The sequence below is a fragment of the Tubulanus polymorphus genome, chromosome 6 (genome assembly GCF_964204645.1).
Source record: "Tubulanus polymorphus chromosome 6, tnTubPoly1.2, whole genome shotgun sequence".
Taxonomy (NCBI): Eukaryota; Metazoa; Nemertea; class Palaeonemertea; order Tubulaniformes; family Tubulanidae; genus Tubulanus; species Tubulanus polymorphus.
Genome location: NC_134030.1, coordinates 18,240,141 through 18,259,696, shown reverse-complemented (window position 1 = coordinate 18,259,696; position 19,556 = coordinate 18,240,141). Strand labels below are relative to the sequence as shown.

Genomic DNA, 19,556 nt, shown 5'->3' with positions numbered 1-19,556 from the left:
CTTAGCTGGGGACACTTCTTGTCAAGTACATCATCTCAAGTACTGGGTGTTTTGTAAGTTTAATTTCATTATTTATTTTCAAAGTGCTGTTCCCTCGGACCTCAGTGCTTTCAAACTAGGCCCCACATAGGCTATATAGTTCAGGGTGTATTAGCCACTATTCTTTTATTTCCTACTTAAATGCACCTTTTTCTATTTTTAGACTCGGGCTTAGAATGTGCAAATTTTTTTTTGAGATACTGAGAAATCAGCTGGCACCAGTAAACTTCAACTGCGAAATTTGCAGCAGGATAGCTGAACGATACAATTTTTTAAAAATAAAATGGCTATTCGAATGCTATTTCAATAATAACTTGATTCAACCAGATAGAAATAAGTCAATTGCCGATGTACAGTCCACCCACTTTTCTTCCCTGTTATCCTGGTACCAAATTTTTAGTCTTAAGCTAAGCAATATTCTAAGGTATGCTAGTGGATTTCATTAGGATATGAAGCAATGGAATTAGAATTCTAGCCCGAGTTAAGCGAACTATTGATTCTGATATAATGTAAGAACTGATTTCCTTTGTGTACTCTTGCACAATGTGTTATGTATTATTTCAAGCTGTTAAATAGTATATAAATATAAATATATATATTTTGTGAGTTTAGAGTTCCAGTCAATCCACAATGTGCAGTGCCTAGCCTTCATCTACACTGAAGCCAAGCCTGTGTATGGGAAAATGTCGTTCGACTCCTATAAGCCAGACAAATCAAAGCATGCAATACATTGCAGATAGTAGTCTCCAGCAAGTCGAAAGAGAAAGTAATCCAGGTTTTACCCCGTAGCCTCACCGGGAACAAAGACACTTAAAGACTCCTTCCTCCTTGTAGAAATTGTAGAAACATGTCACCCAATCGTAGCAATGCTAAGTACAGTATACTATGACGGTTAAACCTTTATTAACGAATTTCAATGACACGGAAAATAGAATCAAAATAATCATAAGCACAGCTAGCACTTAATTTGAGTTATCAGGTTCAGCCTAACTGAACTTTCATTCAGCTACTCCTTGTATGAGACTTGGCAATGATAAGTTGCTAGAAATCACCAAACATTAGAAAAAGAATTGTGAATTAATATTACTATAATTAAGAATTTATTCAAATGAAGTGATAACTTCATTGTTAGATCGTACCGGTATATGCACATAAAACTATGGCAAAAACACATCTGACGACCCACGCAATCCGCAATCGATCAAGTCGAAAATGGCGACGACCTTAAGGCATGTCTCTGTAACCGAAGGTAGAGTATAAAACACGAAAGAGGATTCGGCAGCGGACACCGGCCCGGAAAATATTTCAAAACGTGTATCGTCGGTACCTAGCACGATTTCAGTGTTTTTTTGGGAATTCCCTGAAATTTCGGCGTTTTTCGGAAATTTCCTGAAATTTCAGCGTTTTTATTTCAGCGTTTCAGCTTTTCAGTGTTTCAGCTTTTTCAGCGAAGTTCAGGAACCGTAAGAAATATTCTCTGGTGAAATATAACGGGTATGATGATGAATTTAATGAATGGATATTATCTAGTGAAATTAAAAGATAATTAGATTATTGTATTAAAATAGCAATTGATATTTTTAAAGGATCAAATACATTATTTATCATAGATGATAGTGCTAATTTACATGATTCAAAAATTAGAGAAAGTGAACTATGTTATCTAGCTTTCTCTGAGAGACATTTTGGGATTACAACGTGGGTTTTAAATCAAAAATATAAATCAATTGTGAAAGATTATAGAGAGAATATAAATTTTTAGTTTTATTCTACACTAAAGATAGAAAATCTATGCAAAAATCATTGGAAGAAAATCAAATTATACCTACTGAATTACATGATGAATATATGAATAAATTAAAAAGGAATAAAGGTTCCAAATTATTACTGAGACTACAATTTCCCAATGAATATAGATTTATAAAATAAAATTAGAATAATTTAAATTATTTCAAATTAATACCCCGTTGTGTCTTTATTGTCTTTAGTACTTTTAGTACATAAAGAATATATCTTTATTTTATTAGTACTTAGAAAAAAATATATGTATATTTTTTATATATAATAAATCTATGATATTTTTCATTATTGGAACAGTAATATATAAAATCTATCAGATGAATAAATATTATTATCATTATCTATCAGATGAAACAGTAATATATAGAAATCTGTGAAATAAATATTATATCATTATCATATCAAATATATAATCTGTGAGATTAATAAATATTATATTATACAAATTTTTTATTAGTCTTAACTAAATTAAGATTTAATATATAAAATATATATATACTTTTTTTCATTTTTATTTTTTTCAAGTACTAATAAAATAAAGATATATTCTTTATGTACTGAAACTACTAAGACTACTAAGGAGATAAAGACAAAGATGGGTATTATGATTTTTATTTTTCAAGTACTAATGATATAAAGATATATTATTTATACTAAAAGTACTAGAACGACTAAAGACATAAAGACACAGGGGGTATTATATTCATATTGAAAATTACTTTTCTGATTCTAATTCTAACCACAATTTGAGCCATTCATTTCTTAATTCAAATGATTTTCTATTGCCTTCACCTAATTGTTTGGATTGATAACTATCAACAGATCTCAAACCCTTAGCATTCAATTCATAATTCAAATCAATATATCTATCCAATCTTCGCTCATACTTTCATATTCTTTTTTTTGCATCATTTTTAATTTCATTTATAACATCTTGTGAAAAATCTTCATAACTGTAATATTGAATTATTTCATCAAAATTATCACTTTTATCATCATAATAATCATTAGCAGCAAACTTTTTCAATTCTGGCAAAAAATCTCTCATTTTAAATTTTATGAAATAAAGCATACCTGAATAATCACCTGGAAATGTATCTATATCTGTCCAATGAGTTTTTAGATCTGATAATACTTCTTTTGGATTATTTCTTACACAATCGATAAAAATTGATCTATATAATATCCTATGATTATCGTTTTCGATATCAAAAAATACAGTTGGTACTCTATAAAGACGTTTTGAATCAATAGCTTTTATTGTAACTAAGGTTTTTGAAGTTATGAGAGTTGGGGCGATTAAGCAAATAATTATGTAACACAAAGAAGAAAAATAAAGAAGAAGTGTGGTCGTAAAGAAGACTTGTTTCAACTTATATTCACTCAAGAAAGAAGATAGCTGAGGATAAATAGACAAGCCGGTCAACATCATTAGTGAAAGGAGTCACACACCAACTATTTAGAAGGACTCCGTACCACAACATGTTCAATTGATTCATGTAGTGATATGTTTGACAGTCAAAGTGGTCCCATCTAAAAAAGCATACAAGTCGAGGAACAGAGTCATTGCCCATTGAGACAATGTCAGAATTCGTATTCAAACAAGTCTTCATTTGCCAGTCACTTATCAAGGAAACATCGTCGTCCGTGGAAACATCCACCACATAAAGGAAAGTCTTGACATAGCCACAAATATCGATGATATGCAGCCAATAGAAATTGATGATAATGATCACAATGAGCTCCCCAAGATAACTTTTACTTTAAGTAAACGCCCGCAGGTGCCATCAAGCACCAATCAGATAATAGTTGACAACGAAATTCTTAAATATGAATGAACACAATAAGATTTATTCTGTGCCTGTAATTTTTTATTTCATGAGTCCTACATCAATGTGTACCTCTTAGGTACATATAAGTCAGTTAGTTCACAGCCATGGCACTTTAACTCAACAATATGAAACTTGAAAAAAGTAGTCACATTTAATGTCGATGCAAATTCTTTGACCCTCGTTGCCACGCAATCTATCATCATCACTTTCTGAGGGGATCATACCGTCATCATCATCTAAATTAATGGCTCGGGCTACGTCCGCTGCAGTCAGGCGACTGGAGGAACTGAAAAGTGTAAGCAAAATGGGTAAATTTTATATTAGCAGTGCAACAGGCCCAGCATCCATATACACACTAATGCCAAGATATATAGGGAAATAACATCATATAACTTATTTACAGTAGTTACAACACAAGTGACTGTACTGCATAATGGTCACTCCAGTAACTTTTTTTTTAATATGCCACAAAAACACAAATCAATAATCAATATCAAACTTCACATTAATTGTGTGCTAGAACTTATGTTTTATCTGATTTATTAGTATATCTTTGTTATAGGCCTTTGGGAGCAACATACTTTACAAAAGTATTGTTGCAGACACCTCACTCACCTTCGTCTCCTGGGGGCTGCAATATTGGCAAAAAACTAAACTGTCATCTACTTTCGCATATAACGAAGCTTAAATGGTCACTAAAATAACCAAAATGAATTGGGACTACACAAGTCCCAATTTAGGTCACAGGCGGGGCTAAACCTGAATGGTTACTACAGTAACCCATATGCGATGAAGGGTAATGGAGTTATAAAACCATATACATAAACCATCACGCACTTTTTCGGACAAAACGATGGAGTGGGAAGGCCTGTGGGCCTAAGTGTCTACATTTAGTGACGAATCTTTAGTAGGCTTTTCGACTGATAAGGACCAGTATTAAGGTCATTGAAGTTATTATTAATCTCGTTGACATTGATAATCGCGAGACAACGACTAAGTGTTTGATCATCGCAATCCTCAGTGAAATCGAAATAGTTATCAGTAGCGGTCAAATTGGAATCAATCATTGTTTTGATTCATTCATTCATTCAAACGTAAAAATACTCTAAAATACTCTAAAACCAACCAATGAGGATAAATTTTGTTAGGTTTTTTATCCAGATTTCGTATTATTAATTATTATTAATTATTACTATATAATAATCATAACAAGAAAATTAATTTTGATAAGTTATTTGACGCCTGCAAAAAAATGTAGAATTTTTGGGATAAGCTAATGTGGAATTGCAAATTTGAAATCGAAATTTGGGGAATTATGAGATTTGGCGATTGGGTAGGTGATACGAGGCCCCCAGCGTTCTACTCAGGGGTGAGAGGGAGAGGGAGAGGGAGAGGGAGAGGGAGAGGGAGAGGGAGAGGGAGAGGGAGAGGGAGAGGGAGAGGGAGAGGGAGAGGGAGAGGGAGAGGGAGAGGGAGAGGGAGAGGGAGAGGGAGAGGGAGAGGGAGAGGGAGAGGGAGAGGGAGAGGGAGAGGGAGAGGGAGAGGGAGAGGGAGAGGGAGAGGGAGAGGGAGAGGGAGAGGGAGAGGGAGAGGGAGAGGGAGAGGGAGAGGGAGAGGGAGAGGGAGAGGGAGAGGGAGAGGGAGAGGGAGAGGGAGAGGGAGAGGGAGAGGGAGAGGGAGAGGGAGAGGGAGAGGGAGAGGGAGAGGGAGAGGGAGAGGGAGAGGGAGAGGGAGAGGGAGAGGGAGAGGGAGAGGGAGAGGGAGAGGGAGAGGGAGAGGGAGAGGGAGAGGGAGAGGGAGAGGGAGAGGGAGAGGGAGAGGGAGAGGGAGAGGGAGAGGGAGAGGGAGAGGGAGAGGGAGAGGGAGAGGGAGAGGGAGAGGGAGAGGGAGAGGGAGAGGGAGAGGGAGAGGGAGAGGGAGAGGGAGAGGGAGAGGGAGAGGGAGAGGGAGAGGGAGAGGGAGAGGGAGAGGGAGAGGGAGAGGGAGAGGGAGAGGGAGAGGGAGAGGGAGAGGGAGAGGGAGAGGGAGAGGGAGAGGGAGAGGGAGAGGGAGAGCTTTTTCAAACCAACACAGACGAATATTTGCACGAGGCCTCCGGTAGATGTCGCTATACCTCAAAAAGATATTTAAGGCCTTTTGTAAAAATTCAGAAATCCACACGACCCGATCCCAACAGGGATAAGGGTTTGTTTGACACATCCCAATGAACTCACTATTCCAAATTGCGCGTCGAACTTTAATTTCAAACGCCGATAAAATATGATTATATATCACGGATTTCATTAGACAATATTTAAAAAGCCGCCATACTAATCCAGAGGTGGAAATTTAATTTACATTTATCATCAAAAGTCACTAACATGTGCTGCCAAAACGACTTCTATAAAGTGAGAACGATTTTGTTTAATATCGTGTCAACACACGTCAAACGAAGAACTCTGTTCGAGTGTATCCTCACTTAACGAAGTAAGTGAAGCTATAGACGACAAGCTCAAATATTTCATTTCATAGTTACATGTAGATGTTACTCCGTAGATGTTATATACTTGTTATTTCGGTAAATCTAATTGAATCATTTATTTCATCAGAATGTTTACTAAAACTCTTTTCATCGCGTTGGCCTTGTTTATGGTCATCGGAGCCGTCGCGGCAACTGAGGGTAGGCTTTGATAATTAAATCGATTCTGTTTTAAATATGCATTTCTAACTCAGCGAACATAAACTTAAGTTCATGCTATGAAGGCTAAATTGCCATAGGAATAAGAGTAAAGATCCTGTTCACCCATTTCACGTGCACTGTTCGCATACCATATTTTGTCCATCAAACGGCAGTCAACCCTTACTTTTTGCTCGAGGCCAATACTCGGGATTCGAACCTGCTTGTTTCGGATCGGGTTGATTGTAATAAGACCGAGCTTATTTACAGGTGTGCGAAAGGTGAAGAGAGGAACCACGTGTTGGTGGGGTCCAAGAAAGGGTGTATATTACTTCTTCGATTACTACTATACCAATACAAAATTGCTACACGCTTCTTCAACTAAAAGCGCCATATATTGGGCATCATTTTCATCAGTACAAGATGAACAATCGATATTTCATATTCATTTTCATGAATTCTTATTTTTGTAGTTTACATATTCCATTTATTTTGTAACATATCTATTTCTTTATTAAATATGTCTGACACCATGTGTTTTGATGAGCAGACATCAAGTCTGGCTAAGTATTGTTTATCAAACCTAACAGTTTTAGTAAATGATTAATTAAATTCGATTTTTGGCCATTTTTATCTTATATGAATACGTATTTGTATATATTTGTCTATCTTCTTGGATATTACAGGTTTTTCAGGTTGTTCGCTCTCACCACGCTTAGTTACCCCCACAAATAGATATCGCACAGTTTTGTCATGTTATACTACTTTGAGAAGCCGAATTGTTGTAATAAGGCTTTGGGGATACGTTGTTATTAACACAGCAGCTGGAGAGATGTGCAGATATTGAATAAACACGATATATTTGTGACATTCAATGAGTTGAATAGAAACAGTCAACCTGCCACTTAAAATACAGCACATTTTTATATTTTTTTCTTTCTTTTTTCTGTCAACAAGCGGCGTGTGTCAGTCATTGCAAGCATTCATACAAATTGGTGCCCCGGGTTCGAATCCACTCATTTTCCGAGCTGACGAATGGTGGATAAACGGCCAGAGATGCTACGGGTTTGAACACAGTCGGAGTGATACTGCTGACTAGCTCGGTTGCCGAACAGAAGACAAGCAGGGTGACCCAAGTTCAAATCAAGTATACTACGATAGTTCAAATGCTCCACCCCTAGCGCACCTCAATTCAGAGGACAAGTTAACACAATCAATTTTCATCAACCAATAAGTTTGGAACAAGCCGGGACAAGCGATGGTACAAATCCCAGGCGCACAAACAAGTGACAATAGTGGAAGTGGAAGTTTGGAATGGCGAACCGATCACATTTATATCACGTCATTAATATATTAAGGAATAATGATACATCTAATAATATTTATTCACAGTCCGTTACATACAATAATTCAACTGATTTTAGAAATTCACGATGTTACGAAAATCGGACAAATAACACGATGGTAGAATTAAACATAAGACAGTGAGCTGATATTTCAAACACAATGAAAAAATATAGCTGCATAGCAGCGATAACGGGTTTCTGCTAACGGGCTTCTTCCTCTGTTTTTGTAGCGTACGAAGATTTCATCGAAATAATTCTAGCCCATAACATATGACTATTGCCAAGAAGCGCAACCTGTGTCAACATTATGCTGGATATGTGGATATTAGGAGTCCATTTGTCAAAGCATCGAAGCAATACAGTCCAACCTGTTTATGTCTCAGATGGAGCGCGCGGGCCAGGGCCGTCATTATATTGCTGACTTATCCAAATTGCACTTACACAGCGCAACGTTTTTTAGTGTGTAAACTCCATCGTACTCAGCGTTACAGGACCGTGAGGAATTGAATTTTAGCCACCTGAGCCCTTGGCTTGATTCGAGCAAAATACCTTAAATGACTTCACAGAATTTGATTATGAGTCTAGGATTTTCTAAATTTTTGAAGAATGCTTTCTCTGGTTTTGAGATCAATTGAAATTCACTCCTGAATACATTAGTAAAAAATTATTCAAATAGATTCTTAATTTATTGAAAGAAATTCTACTGAACACAGATTTTGAAATAAATTATGTGTCGATTGATCCAGACGAAGTAATTACAGCTAAATCAACTGACAGTCAACAAGGTGGAGTTTTCATTTATCTACGGATAATTTGTCTACCCCTGATGATACAAGCTTTTTGGCTACACCTTTTGAAACATCAACACCTGATCTAATCGCACCAATTAGTCAGCCACAGTCGATTTTCATGCCATCTGACCACTTTCCACCTGTAATTAAGCAATGAAATGTAATAATTACTCGGTTATATAATATCATAGAGGAGTGAAAGAAAGTATAATAACTGATTACTTATCCAAATATTGTAAACATGGCAACTGAAAAAATAACAATTACATGAAACGTCACGTACTTACAGCATCTGAGACAGTTGCGCTTAAGTTACGACAATGACGAAAAAGCTTGATTTGGAACGTACACTTGCACACTGTGGTTTAAATTTATTTCCACCAGCTGCAAGAATCGGCAAAGGATTGAAGACCGTAGTGACCAGTTCATTCCACGAATTATAGCTGGAAAGAAAGTAATCGAAATAGATAGTCGTACACATAAGTCTAAACCAGCCCCTTACTAACAACTTAGGCTTTCCATTGTCTCTATTCACTACATTTAGGGCTTATTCTAGGTGTATCCCCCAAAAAAAGCTAGGTTAAGTAGCTAGCCAACAATGATCATTGCTTCACCGAGTACTCATTTGCTACCATATGTACTAATATTATAAAGAAATCATGTAAAACATTCCCTGGTAAACGGATTCTCACCTTGAATTACGTAATAACTGCTGTCGTTGTCATCGATCTGAGTCGTCGAGTGAACGCGGAAGTAAATTTCAGTATGAAGATTCTTACCATTTCTGTCCATATTACGTTGAATCGAGCCAGAAATCTTCAGGAAATGTAGCCAACGTAAATTGATTTACAAATAGAATTAACCAATTGACTCATTTTAAGGATCATGGTTTCGTGAAATTCATTAAGGTCCTAAAACTCGCGATAAATTCAAGCCGAAAATGATTTCAACCATCCGCCATGTTTCATTCATAAGACACTTATTACGCACCAGCTGTAGTTATCGTTCGTGGGAAATGACGAATCCGGACTAATTTTAAGTCCGATTCCGTGATTTACGGTTGACTCAAGATCGTGCGGTAAGTTTTAGGCCTTTCGGGGTGCACTTTTATCAACGGATTCTTTGCGTTATTCTTGTCGCTGTTTATACCCGGTAATTATGCGGGATTAATTCATAATAGATTACTATACGCAAATTAGAAATGGTCAGACAAAGATAATGAGACAAAGTTATATATTTTTTACTTCATGTAATAATTGTTTTTTATTATATGGAAATTAGATAGTCAGGGTAATATTTCCAACCGGTTCACAAATCCCGCAGTACCCGCCACATTTACCAGATGCTTTCCTGCGATTGTCAGCATTAATGCTAGCCTGACTTATTGGACGCCAACCAGCTGCCTTCCATTTCGTCTACAAAATAAAAATCATTGTTGAAATTTTACCAAACCTGCATTCTTATCAACAGATCCGTACACTGTTTACTGTTATGTACATGACTTATACTATGAAATTGCTCAGCTAAAAAAACGAAGTGCGTTTCTACTCAATGATTTGATTTTGCATTATTATTCCAGAGGTTTTGAACGGCGCGTTGATAGTTGTTATTCCCACGGGGAAACACTGCAATATCAGAACATCGAAATGTGTTTCTTTCAAGAAGATTGCACCAATCAACTCACGTCAAAACGAAAAAAAACTATATTCACACATTTTTGAGTTATCAACAAACATGTCGTTTTTAAATGATTTTCAATTTAAGTTAATCCTATCAACTAGATGTATCAAAAATATGCATTTGATACATGTATGTATATGGATATATATTATTTTAGTGAACGTGAGAGTGAATGTTGTTTTAGTTTAGCTTTGGGAAGGGTAGGGTAGGGTTAGAGAGGGTAAAAATATAACAAGAAAAATAATTTTAATAAATTATTTGACGCCTGCGAAAAAAGAAATGTACTTAGAATTTCTGGGATAAGCAATGTGGAATTGCAAATTTGAAATCGAAGTTTTCAGAAATTTGGGAATTATGAGATTGGGCGATTGGGTAGATGATACAGGTCTTCGACTGGTCTAATTAAAAAACATTGTCATCTTGCGCCGACTACGATTCACTTTTGCCTCTAAGCTTGTCTGCAACTACATTGCCTCCATGGTTGAAGACAGAGCTCTTCTGATGTCTGCTTCATCATGACTTCGAGCATATCGTGTAACCAGCCGGCGGCCCGGTCCCCGGGGCCCGGTTTGGTTGTCACTCGATATCCTAGTCTTGAGTCTGGGATGAAGTAGTTATTGTCATTTGAATAACTTATTTATGTTATTCTGTATGAATTACCCGTGTGTCTTGTATTTTGTATTTTCTTATTTCTAAAAGTTGTAACTTTATTGAATTTGGGAATTTTATCCCGGAATTTCAATGTAATAATTATCAATAAAGAATTGAATTGAATTGTCACCTAATACACATGCCATCAGTGGACGCGGAGCCGTATATGACAGCTTTGCTATTATAAATTGCTAATCTCATGAAACCTGCATACCCCTAATATCGAACATATTTTCTAAAACATTTGAATATTGAATTTATATGTTTACACTTTTGTATATTGACCGCTTGTAGCCGCCGATGAAATTCACGCCGGCCCTACACAGATCGTAGATAGCTTCGTCATTCCACCAGCATCCCCATGTCAGGGTCTGACTTTCATATCAGACTTCCAAATCGTGTATACATCCGCCATTTGACCGAATGATCCGATTTACTTATCATTTCTATATATGCCTGCCGCTTCTGATATAATCATACATCCTTTACTATTACAATACATCTTCTCGTGATATTCAATGCAATATAACATTTTGACGTTCAAATAGAGGTCATTATATAATCACAGGAAGCCATTCTACATCTTTGTCAATAATATTTTGCAAATAGCTTGTATGTGTATATAAAGACCTGTGACGTTTTGCACATCGATTTACGGTTGTCGTTTGTAAAATGACGCTGAATGGTTAACATTGTTTAGGTTTCATAATGGTAACGTTTTATAAGGCGTCAAAAAATGGAAATATACATTTAAAGCCTTTATATAGCTATTTCCCAATCCCGATAACTTAGGCTGCCAAACATCAACCCCAATCTGTGGTTTGCCGATTCAGGCTGGTTAGAAGATTGTTTACGTGTGTACTTCAAGTTAAACTAAAATTCTGAAAATTCGACCGCCGATCACCCGACTGTATCTGCACCGAAATAACTTACCGCGATTGTATCGAATTCGAAACTAGTTCCGGTCAAATCTAATGCGAATCCACCAGATATTTTTCCAACTCCAACGCAACCACCTCCCTGACCAAATGGAATTTTTACTGGTCCTGTAGATGTTGAATATGTGTAATCGTTACCTATTACATGGAGAGTCTGAAAAAAAAACGTGAATATATATACTTGTATACATAATCTTTTTAGGATTTACTGGACATATGAATTTTCGTATCTATCGTCAAAGCACAAAATAATACAAGATTTATAAATCATGATGATGAACAGAAGACGCGCGTCTGGAACCTGAAGCTGTAATCCAGGACATCCATGTTACACTACTAATGATTAAGTACTTTACGCGTCCACACCCTCGTAGAGTGCGCTTGAGAATAGTTTTTTCCCGATGGTGGTTCTTTGATTTCCAAGATTTTTATATTGTTTTTAAATTTCGCTATTTCGCAATATATGAGCATGATTAATTTCAAACTTGACGACGATAATCTAACTCGGTGTGGGCGAGTGGTTAACGCGTTCGACTCTTGGAATCCAGGTTGAACCCCGTGCATAACCATTGTGCCTCCGGGCAAGACCCATATCCTCATTGCTTCTCTCCACCCAGGAAGAAAGACACTCTAAATATTTGGATGGATATATGAAAGTTGTGGGTACTGGAGTGTGTAATGGGTAGTGTAGTGTGATCTGTGTGCATTTGTGGCCAGCACACAGATCACATTGTTCAATGGGGTTTGGTCCAGGACTCGCGAGATTTTCAACAACACGGAAGTAACGTGTAATAAATGATGACTTGAATTGCATGACTACCTACCACCCCTCATTATTGTTGGAAAACTAAACGTTCGGCACTGACTAAAAATTAGTAATAACATTTTAGAAATGCCCAGAATTTTAACTTAGGTTCTATCTCATTTTTATTTTACAATTACGATTGGTATAAATTTTTTTAAACGGCCGTTAAGGCTTCATGTTTCGTCTGCAATTCACTGCAAATAGTTACGCAACTACGCACATTTCAGTGTTTTAAGCAGCTGTACACTCAATCGGCACCGTTCGTGACTAGCTTCACTGCGGAATTATCATTAATTAACATCGCCATATCACATCATCAACTTATATTGTGCCTTAAAACCCTAACGGCCGAAATAATTGAAATGCACACACGATTTCTATCATTGAAAATTGAGAGAGTGGCCATGTTTGTGTTTGCTGCTTCGTAAATCCCGCGCGGTGGGGCAACCACGCGGAGTGGGGCCGATACGTCCAGGAGTAAAATGGGTACCTGGTCTGATAGATGACTTCCAGCTGCTCGGATGTTTCTTCTACTCAGGGAGGCTCGACTGATAAATGGTTAGGATAAGAGACAAAGGCTGGGGGGTTAAGGGTTCGATAGACTAGAATTACTGTCACTGTCGCTAGATATCGTACTCTCGTGTGCTTGGTTGGAATCATAGAAAGTCTAAACGTATCTCTATAAGTCAATTTTATGCGACGTACCTGCGGGTCTATGCGGATCTTTTGCCAAGTAGTTTTACCGCAGTTTGCCATGTTGTGATGATCGCACGTGACTTGTCCGTAGTTTATCGCTTTCAGTGTGATATATTCTTTTCTACACCTGCTGCAGAAGATCGTAACTGGTACAGACTTCGATCCAAGATACAGTGTGTAATAGCCCGAAGCAGTGGCACCGGCATCTATACAAGTCTTTGGAAGTTCATCACAACACCATGCTTAAATAAAGATTTGATTCTTAAAAGGGTGATAGGTAGCTTAGATGATAGCTTACGGACTAGTTTTTATTGGTGATCTATCAGCAACTTATTTTGATGTTTTATTCACACATGAAAATATTTGAAGAAAAGATGCATTATGCGTTCAGATTTTGAAAATAGATATATGTTATGCGTGTTCCCTGGAAATTAATGAAATTTTTGGCCATTAGCAACTATCAAATTTGATGGACCTATAAATGTTATGGAGTGTGGGACACTGACCATATATGTGAAAACAGTAAAAGTGCAATGTCTGGTTTACTTACAACGCGTATATAATCGATTAATTGGTATATATGAAAGTTTCGATTCTTTTAGGAATATATTAAGATTTTTTATTTATATACTTTATTCCAAGGTTAGTTTTACCTTTATGAACGACAGCGATTAGAAAAGTAAGAATCAATGAAGTCGTTTTCATTTTTTCAGATATTGACCAAACAAGCAAAGAACAGATCTGCAAAAGTCGAAACGAACGCCGATGATTAAACCATTGCATTCGATTCGTTGAAATTAATTCGATCTTATCGAAAAATCGAAGGAATTTTTCCGAACTTACCTCTTACGACGTAGTCAATGCCTTAGTTGAATCCCTGATTAAAGCAAGGAGAATTTATAGTCGCCGTCACGTGTCGAGCAATTCCCTTTGTCCTATCAAGACAGTACAAGCATGATCAAGTATCCATTGTAGTCTCAACAATTATGTAAAGTAAAATTGTCGAGTGCTAGAGGCGATCAATAAATCACAGATGGCAAAATAATAGAAACAACATATTTTGAAGTGTGTCTGACGTCCGACGACGATATTTAATTCTAAAAGCTAAATTTCAAGAGCCGAGGTCTATTGTTGTACGCGGTGTAGTTAGTAACTTAAACTTAAGCATCTGGCACAGAAGTCAGAAGATTTGATTAGAATTTTAATCGGTGAGTTCATGTAGGTCTTCTTGCTGCAGAAAATACGCTGCAATTAATATGTGTATAACACATTATTATTCGAAAATGGAATTATTAAATTCGTGGAATCAGTTGTAAAGCTGAAAAAAATACGATTATGATTGGGCCAGGATAAAGACAAAGCAATAAGTAACCTGGCAGACTAGGTTGAGGCAAATATATGATTCATCAGTGGAACACTGACCGAGGCTACAATATTGTAACCTAGGTCGGTTGACTTGCGCGGATTTATCTGCATACACTGACCGAGGCTACAATATTGTAACCTCGGTCGGTTTACTGCATTTGCAGTATTCACTAATCCAAGATCAAGATCAGTCAGTTTACTTGATCAGTTTTTGAAGTTATTGCTTACCCGATGTCAGTCGGTTGACTTGTAGTTTTGACTTACGTGGAATGGCAACTCGAGACCGTCACGGAAATGACGTATGCGAATTCCTACTCCGGCTAAGTGCGCATGTCCGAACACTGAAACAATCTTGACTTCTTTTTCATCGCCGGTGTACTCTTTAAACGCCTGCAATCAATGAATTCATTTTCTAACATCAAATACTGGATTTTGTCGTTGTTTTTTTTACTGCATCAGGGAGGTGACTGCATTTTCACTACGTTCTTTAGAATTTGAAAAAAAACGCTTTGCAATACGTGCATTTTGTAGTACATTCGAAAGAACAACTATTATCTCACCCCTTCTATACATCCTCGTGGACAAAATCCACGATACTTAAACTTTTCTTGGCGCGGAGGGATAACTGTAGAAAGTGGCTCAGCAAAATCCATACCAGCCGTCATTAAACCCACGTCGCATTTACGCAGTTTCGACGTATATGTAAATCGCAGCCCTGATGTATCGTATAAACCTGCAATATCATATCCGATAATAATCATTTATCCAGTTGTTTGAACTCTGATATGCTGTATAATAGTCATTCCTTACGATGGTTCTCAGTGAAATATCGAAAATTTGAATTCTAATAAATTCTAACATTAAGATATCTACGTTTTTCGATTTCGAGATTGTGGGACTTATATTTTACTCTACTTGCACACAATTCATTGCGAAGTTTTACGTCGTCATTTCATAATGTGTATTGATGTAGTATCTAACATGTTTTGGTATTAATAGAGATAAAACCCACAGATAAACAAGCTTCCATAATCGATTGATCGATTGATGGTAACAGATTGATCTGCGTTGATCTATCTTATCAGAACAACTAACTGTAACGGCATCTAACCCATCAATGCGGCCTGTTGGTCTAGGGGTATGATTCTCGCTTTGGGTGCGAGAGGTCCCGGGTTCAAATCCCGGACAGGCCCAAATGTTTTATCTTTTTTATTGTTTTTCTTTATCAAAGGATCCCGCGACAGTATGAACCGGCCAGCCCCGAACTATACGCTTTTCTTAAATGCAGGTTGATTGACGTCCCACGACAAATAAATATTTCGAAAACTAATTCTTCTACGCACCGGATTTTCTGTGCGGGTTGTCGTAATGTATTTCCAGACGGTTGTAAACACTGTCGGACGTGTCTCCAATCGATACGCCAGTGTCTCTCGGAAAGACGATCGCCTGATATACGGAAATATGAGCGAAAATGAAAATATATGATTTAGAAGATTAGAATTTAGGAAAAGCCGGTCATTCATCGGATAACTAATGATAACTTACGTCAGCTTCAACGGAAAAAACGGCAGCGTATGTCCAACAACCATTTAGAAAACGCCGCACGCGTGGTGACTTTTCATTTCCATGGACAGATAAAACTGAATCGTTCAATCTATTGTTACGACATTCCTTAACCAGCATATGATGTACGTAAAACTCCCTCCCTCCCTCCCTCCCTCCCTCCCTCCCTCCCTCCCTCCCTCCCTCCCTCCCTCCCTCCCTCCCTCCCTCCCTCCCTCCCTCCCTCCCTCCCTCCCTCCCTCCCTCCCTCCCTCCCTCCCTCCCTCCCTCCCTCCCTCCCTCCCTCCCTCCCTCCCTCCCTCCCTCCCTCCCTCCCTCCCTCCCTCCCTCCCTCCCTCCCTCCCTCCCTCCCTCCCTCCCTCCCTCCCTCCCTCCCTCCCTCCCTCCCTCCCTCCCTCCCTCCCTCCCTCCCTCCCTCCCTCCCTCCCTCCCTCCCTCGTGGTCATGGTATGTTATTCGAAAAAGACCGGCGCTGGACTAGACGCGGGAAATTTGTATGAAATCCGAATTTGTAGAAGTGTAAAATTCCTGGTATGTAAATGAGGGCGCCAGAACGCCAGAACACCAAAACGAAAAAACGTCCAATTTTCTCTGAAAGTTCATTTTGGCGCACCAGAGTAAGTAGGGCATCACAATTGTTGACGCAAAGTTTTTGTTAAGATTAATTAAATAATAAGGGACTCGAACGTGATCATATTCAATTTGTTTGGGATTCGAAGCTTATAGCCTGACAACAGAGTGCGGAGTAGAGACATTGGAACTCGTATCTACTATTTATCAGAAATAGATGGATTGATAGCCTCTATATGCACAGATGGCGTTAGTAGTATCATCGAATGGTTGCTATTGGCAACCGTTGAAAGATAATGAAAAGGTGGTAAAAGATGAAAAGGTGTTAAAATATGAAAAAATGATAAAATACCATCAATTGACCTTTTATCACCTTTTGACAGTTTTTCATGTTTTCATCACCGTCTTATATGTTTTCACTATCTTTTTGTATGTTTTCATCATCTAATTAAACCTTTTGATTATCGAATAACATGTAACCATGTTTTGGTGGCTTTCGCCTTCCATAGAAAATAGTTTATCGAACGTTAAGTGTAAAATCGAATCTGCCACGGTGCGCGGAAATGGCATTTTTGAACTATTCTAACTAACTGAACTGTTCTTGGAAATTAGCGCGTATTTGCTCGAATCAAGTGCCGAAAAAGCCTCCTCACCAATATTTGCTCAGTGCACATGTTTTTTTAATGCAAAATCGTTACCAAGCGTGTATACATGATACTAAACAATAATCATTTAACATATCGTGAAACTGCTGACCGAACGGGTAAGTAAGTTATACTGGATGTTAAAGGATTTTACAAGCAAAAAGTTTTTGAATATAGTTTGAATCTGATTCGTTATAATCAACATTTAATGAAAAATGTATTTGGCTAAAAATGATCCCTTTTTTTGCTGATCGACCGGGTCATTTTTTAAGCCGCAATACAATTTGCAAGTAGTTCATATCAATAACTGTTATGGTTAGCTACGGTTCTTACACATGTATAGGCGGACGGCCGGGTCAACTTACAACACTAGGCAGAAATTAGAAACTAGGTGCTAGCTATGTTAGCTTTTAATTTCGCGATAGAAAGTCGGATATAACTGGCCGCCGGTCGAAAAAAAAACAACATATGATTAGATACAGAATCGAAATTTGATTTTGTGATTTATTTCAGGAAATTGGAAAGAAAGATGACTTCGTCCCAAGGATGCCTCATTAAAAGCTAGCACTTGCAATGAATCATATATCGATAAAATTAATTCCAAATCTATGCGCGCGACTGACTCTCAAAAAAATGCTAATTAACTATACGTGGGAGCTTTGCGAGATATGGACAAATCCGTAGAAGTAATTATCACGATGATTTTCCGTAGCTCCCTGATTGATTATCGACTCAATATTCATTGTTCGCACCCAACATCCATAAGACCTATATTTTTCATATATATTTTTGTTAACAATGTTTTTAAGTAGAATAGCTAAAAAATGTCCATGCCTTCAGTTTCAGATTACATAAGAAAAAATCTCGTCGAATATGAAGCTGATAATATCGACTTTATTTCTGGTCTGTTCTACAACGGCAGGAAAATTTACAAATATAATTGTCACTTATATAACCGTGAGGCAGAGATAACGGCGTTTTAGGGACACAATCCATCATTTATGTTTGAAAACTTCCTGAAAATTATTTAATCGAGCGAAGCTCTCAAATGAAAAAAAAGCATGACAGAGGAATATAATGAATTTTGTCTTTTGATTGGAAAACTAAGGCGAAAGGCTCCTGATCTACGATAACCATTTGGGAATATTTTCGTATATTTCTTAATAGCTCGATTACTGATGTTTTCCAAAATTATCGAAATATATACTCTTGAATTCAGAATAATTTCTATTTCACTGTCTGTTGAGCTACTATTGTCGACGTCAAACTATACTTAGTTTGAGACCGCTGGACTTTTGGCGATAACTACTAAAATGAGAGATACGTATCAGGGTCCAGTTCCACAGTTCGGAGTTAAGATTTGACCCTGAGTTAACTCATTAAAAATGAACTAATTTTAACTCAGAGTTAACTCTAACTCACAACTTTGGAACTGGGTCCCAGGTAGTCTGGTCTAGGGATTATCGATACCCTGGCCGAAGACTAATGGACTAAAATAGACTGAATTTCGAGTTTATTCAACCTTTCGAGCTCGTATTTCACAACCGAAGGAGCGGAAGAATAAGATTGGGCCTTCAGTGTCTACATTGTTTGAGGTTTGGACTTAATTACCTGGGACCGGTTGCATAGTCATGGCTTAGACTCAAGACCAGTCTAAGGCCATCTTAGTTCTATAGCCAATCTAACAACTTTAGACCAGTTTTCAGATTTAAGACCACTTTGGGACACTCTTTTATGTTTTCTTCACGGTCGCTAACGCAAAAAAATTCCCCATTTAAAAAATAGAAAAATTCGCCCTCATCACCTTTGGAACTTCCTCTATATTTTCTTTTTAAAAAAGGGAAACAAAAATGATTACGCGCCGTCCTCGTCACTTTTCCAAAAAGGGGCTGATGTGAAACAAGGGTAACTCTTTGTGTGGCCTTATTGATTAACATTTAAACGAGAAAAAGGGTCTTTTTGATGAGTGCATTTAAAAAAAGAGGAGGGAATAGCAGATGAGAGCGGGACATTTTGGATTGCTGATGATTTGCTGATAAGTCATCGCTAATCGTTGCGTCGTAATGAATAAAATGTGAGCGTGACGAGAGAAATCTCACAATGATTCAGTCAAAGATGAAAATGAAAAATTCTTGGATAGATGAGACTTTATTTTGAGCAACGTTTCGGCTAAATACTAT

The 19,556-nt window shown here is 37.5% G+C and overlaps 1 protein-coding gene and 1 non-coding gene across 2 annotated transcripts; one reads left to right on the top strand and one right to left on the bottom strand.

The window, feature by feature from the left end:
- Window positions 1-13,887: 13,887 nt before the first annotated feature.
- LOC141907815 (DBH-like monooxygenase protein 1) lies at window positions 13,888-16,282 on the bottom strand. Its single transcript, XM_074797556.1, has 6 exons — window positions 16,145-16,282; window positions 15,943-16,045; window positions 15,160-15,332; window positions 14,864-14,989; window positions 14,078-14,169; window positions 13,888-13,975 (listed from the first exon to the last, which is right to left on the bottom strand). Exons 1-5 carry the CDS (start codon window positions 16,280-16,282, stop codon window positions 14,116-14,118), a joined length of 594 nt encoding a protein of 197 aa, XP_074653657.1. The 3' UTR covers window positions 13,888-13,975; window positions 14,078-14,115.
- Window positions 15,721-15,792, top strand: Trnap-ugg (transfer RNA proline (anticodon UGG)). Its single transcript has one exon. It is a non-coding gene; the product is annotated as a tRNA-Pro (tRNA).
- Window positions 16,283-19,556: the final 3,274 nt, after the last annotated feature.

What these genes read in the sequence shown, in the direction of transcription:
- LOC141907815 (XM_074797556.1), bottom strand. Translation starts at nt 16,282, where the DNA reads ATGCTGGTTAAGGAATGTCGTAACAATAGATTGAACGATTCAGTTTTA. An exon ending in TTTTTTCCGTTGAAGCTGAC is followed by an intron (nt 16,046 to 16,144) that starts GTAAGTTATCAT and finishes TCCGTATATCAG; the next exon opens with GCGATCGTCTTTCCGAGAGA. An exon ending in CAACCCGCACAGAAAATCCG is followed by an intron (nt 15,333 to 15,942) that starts GTGCGTAGAAGA and finishes ATGATATTGCAG; the next exon opens with GTTTATACGATACATCAGGG.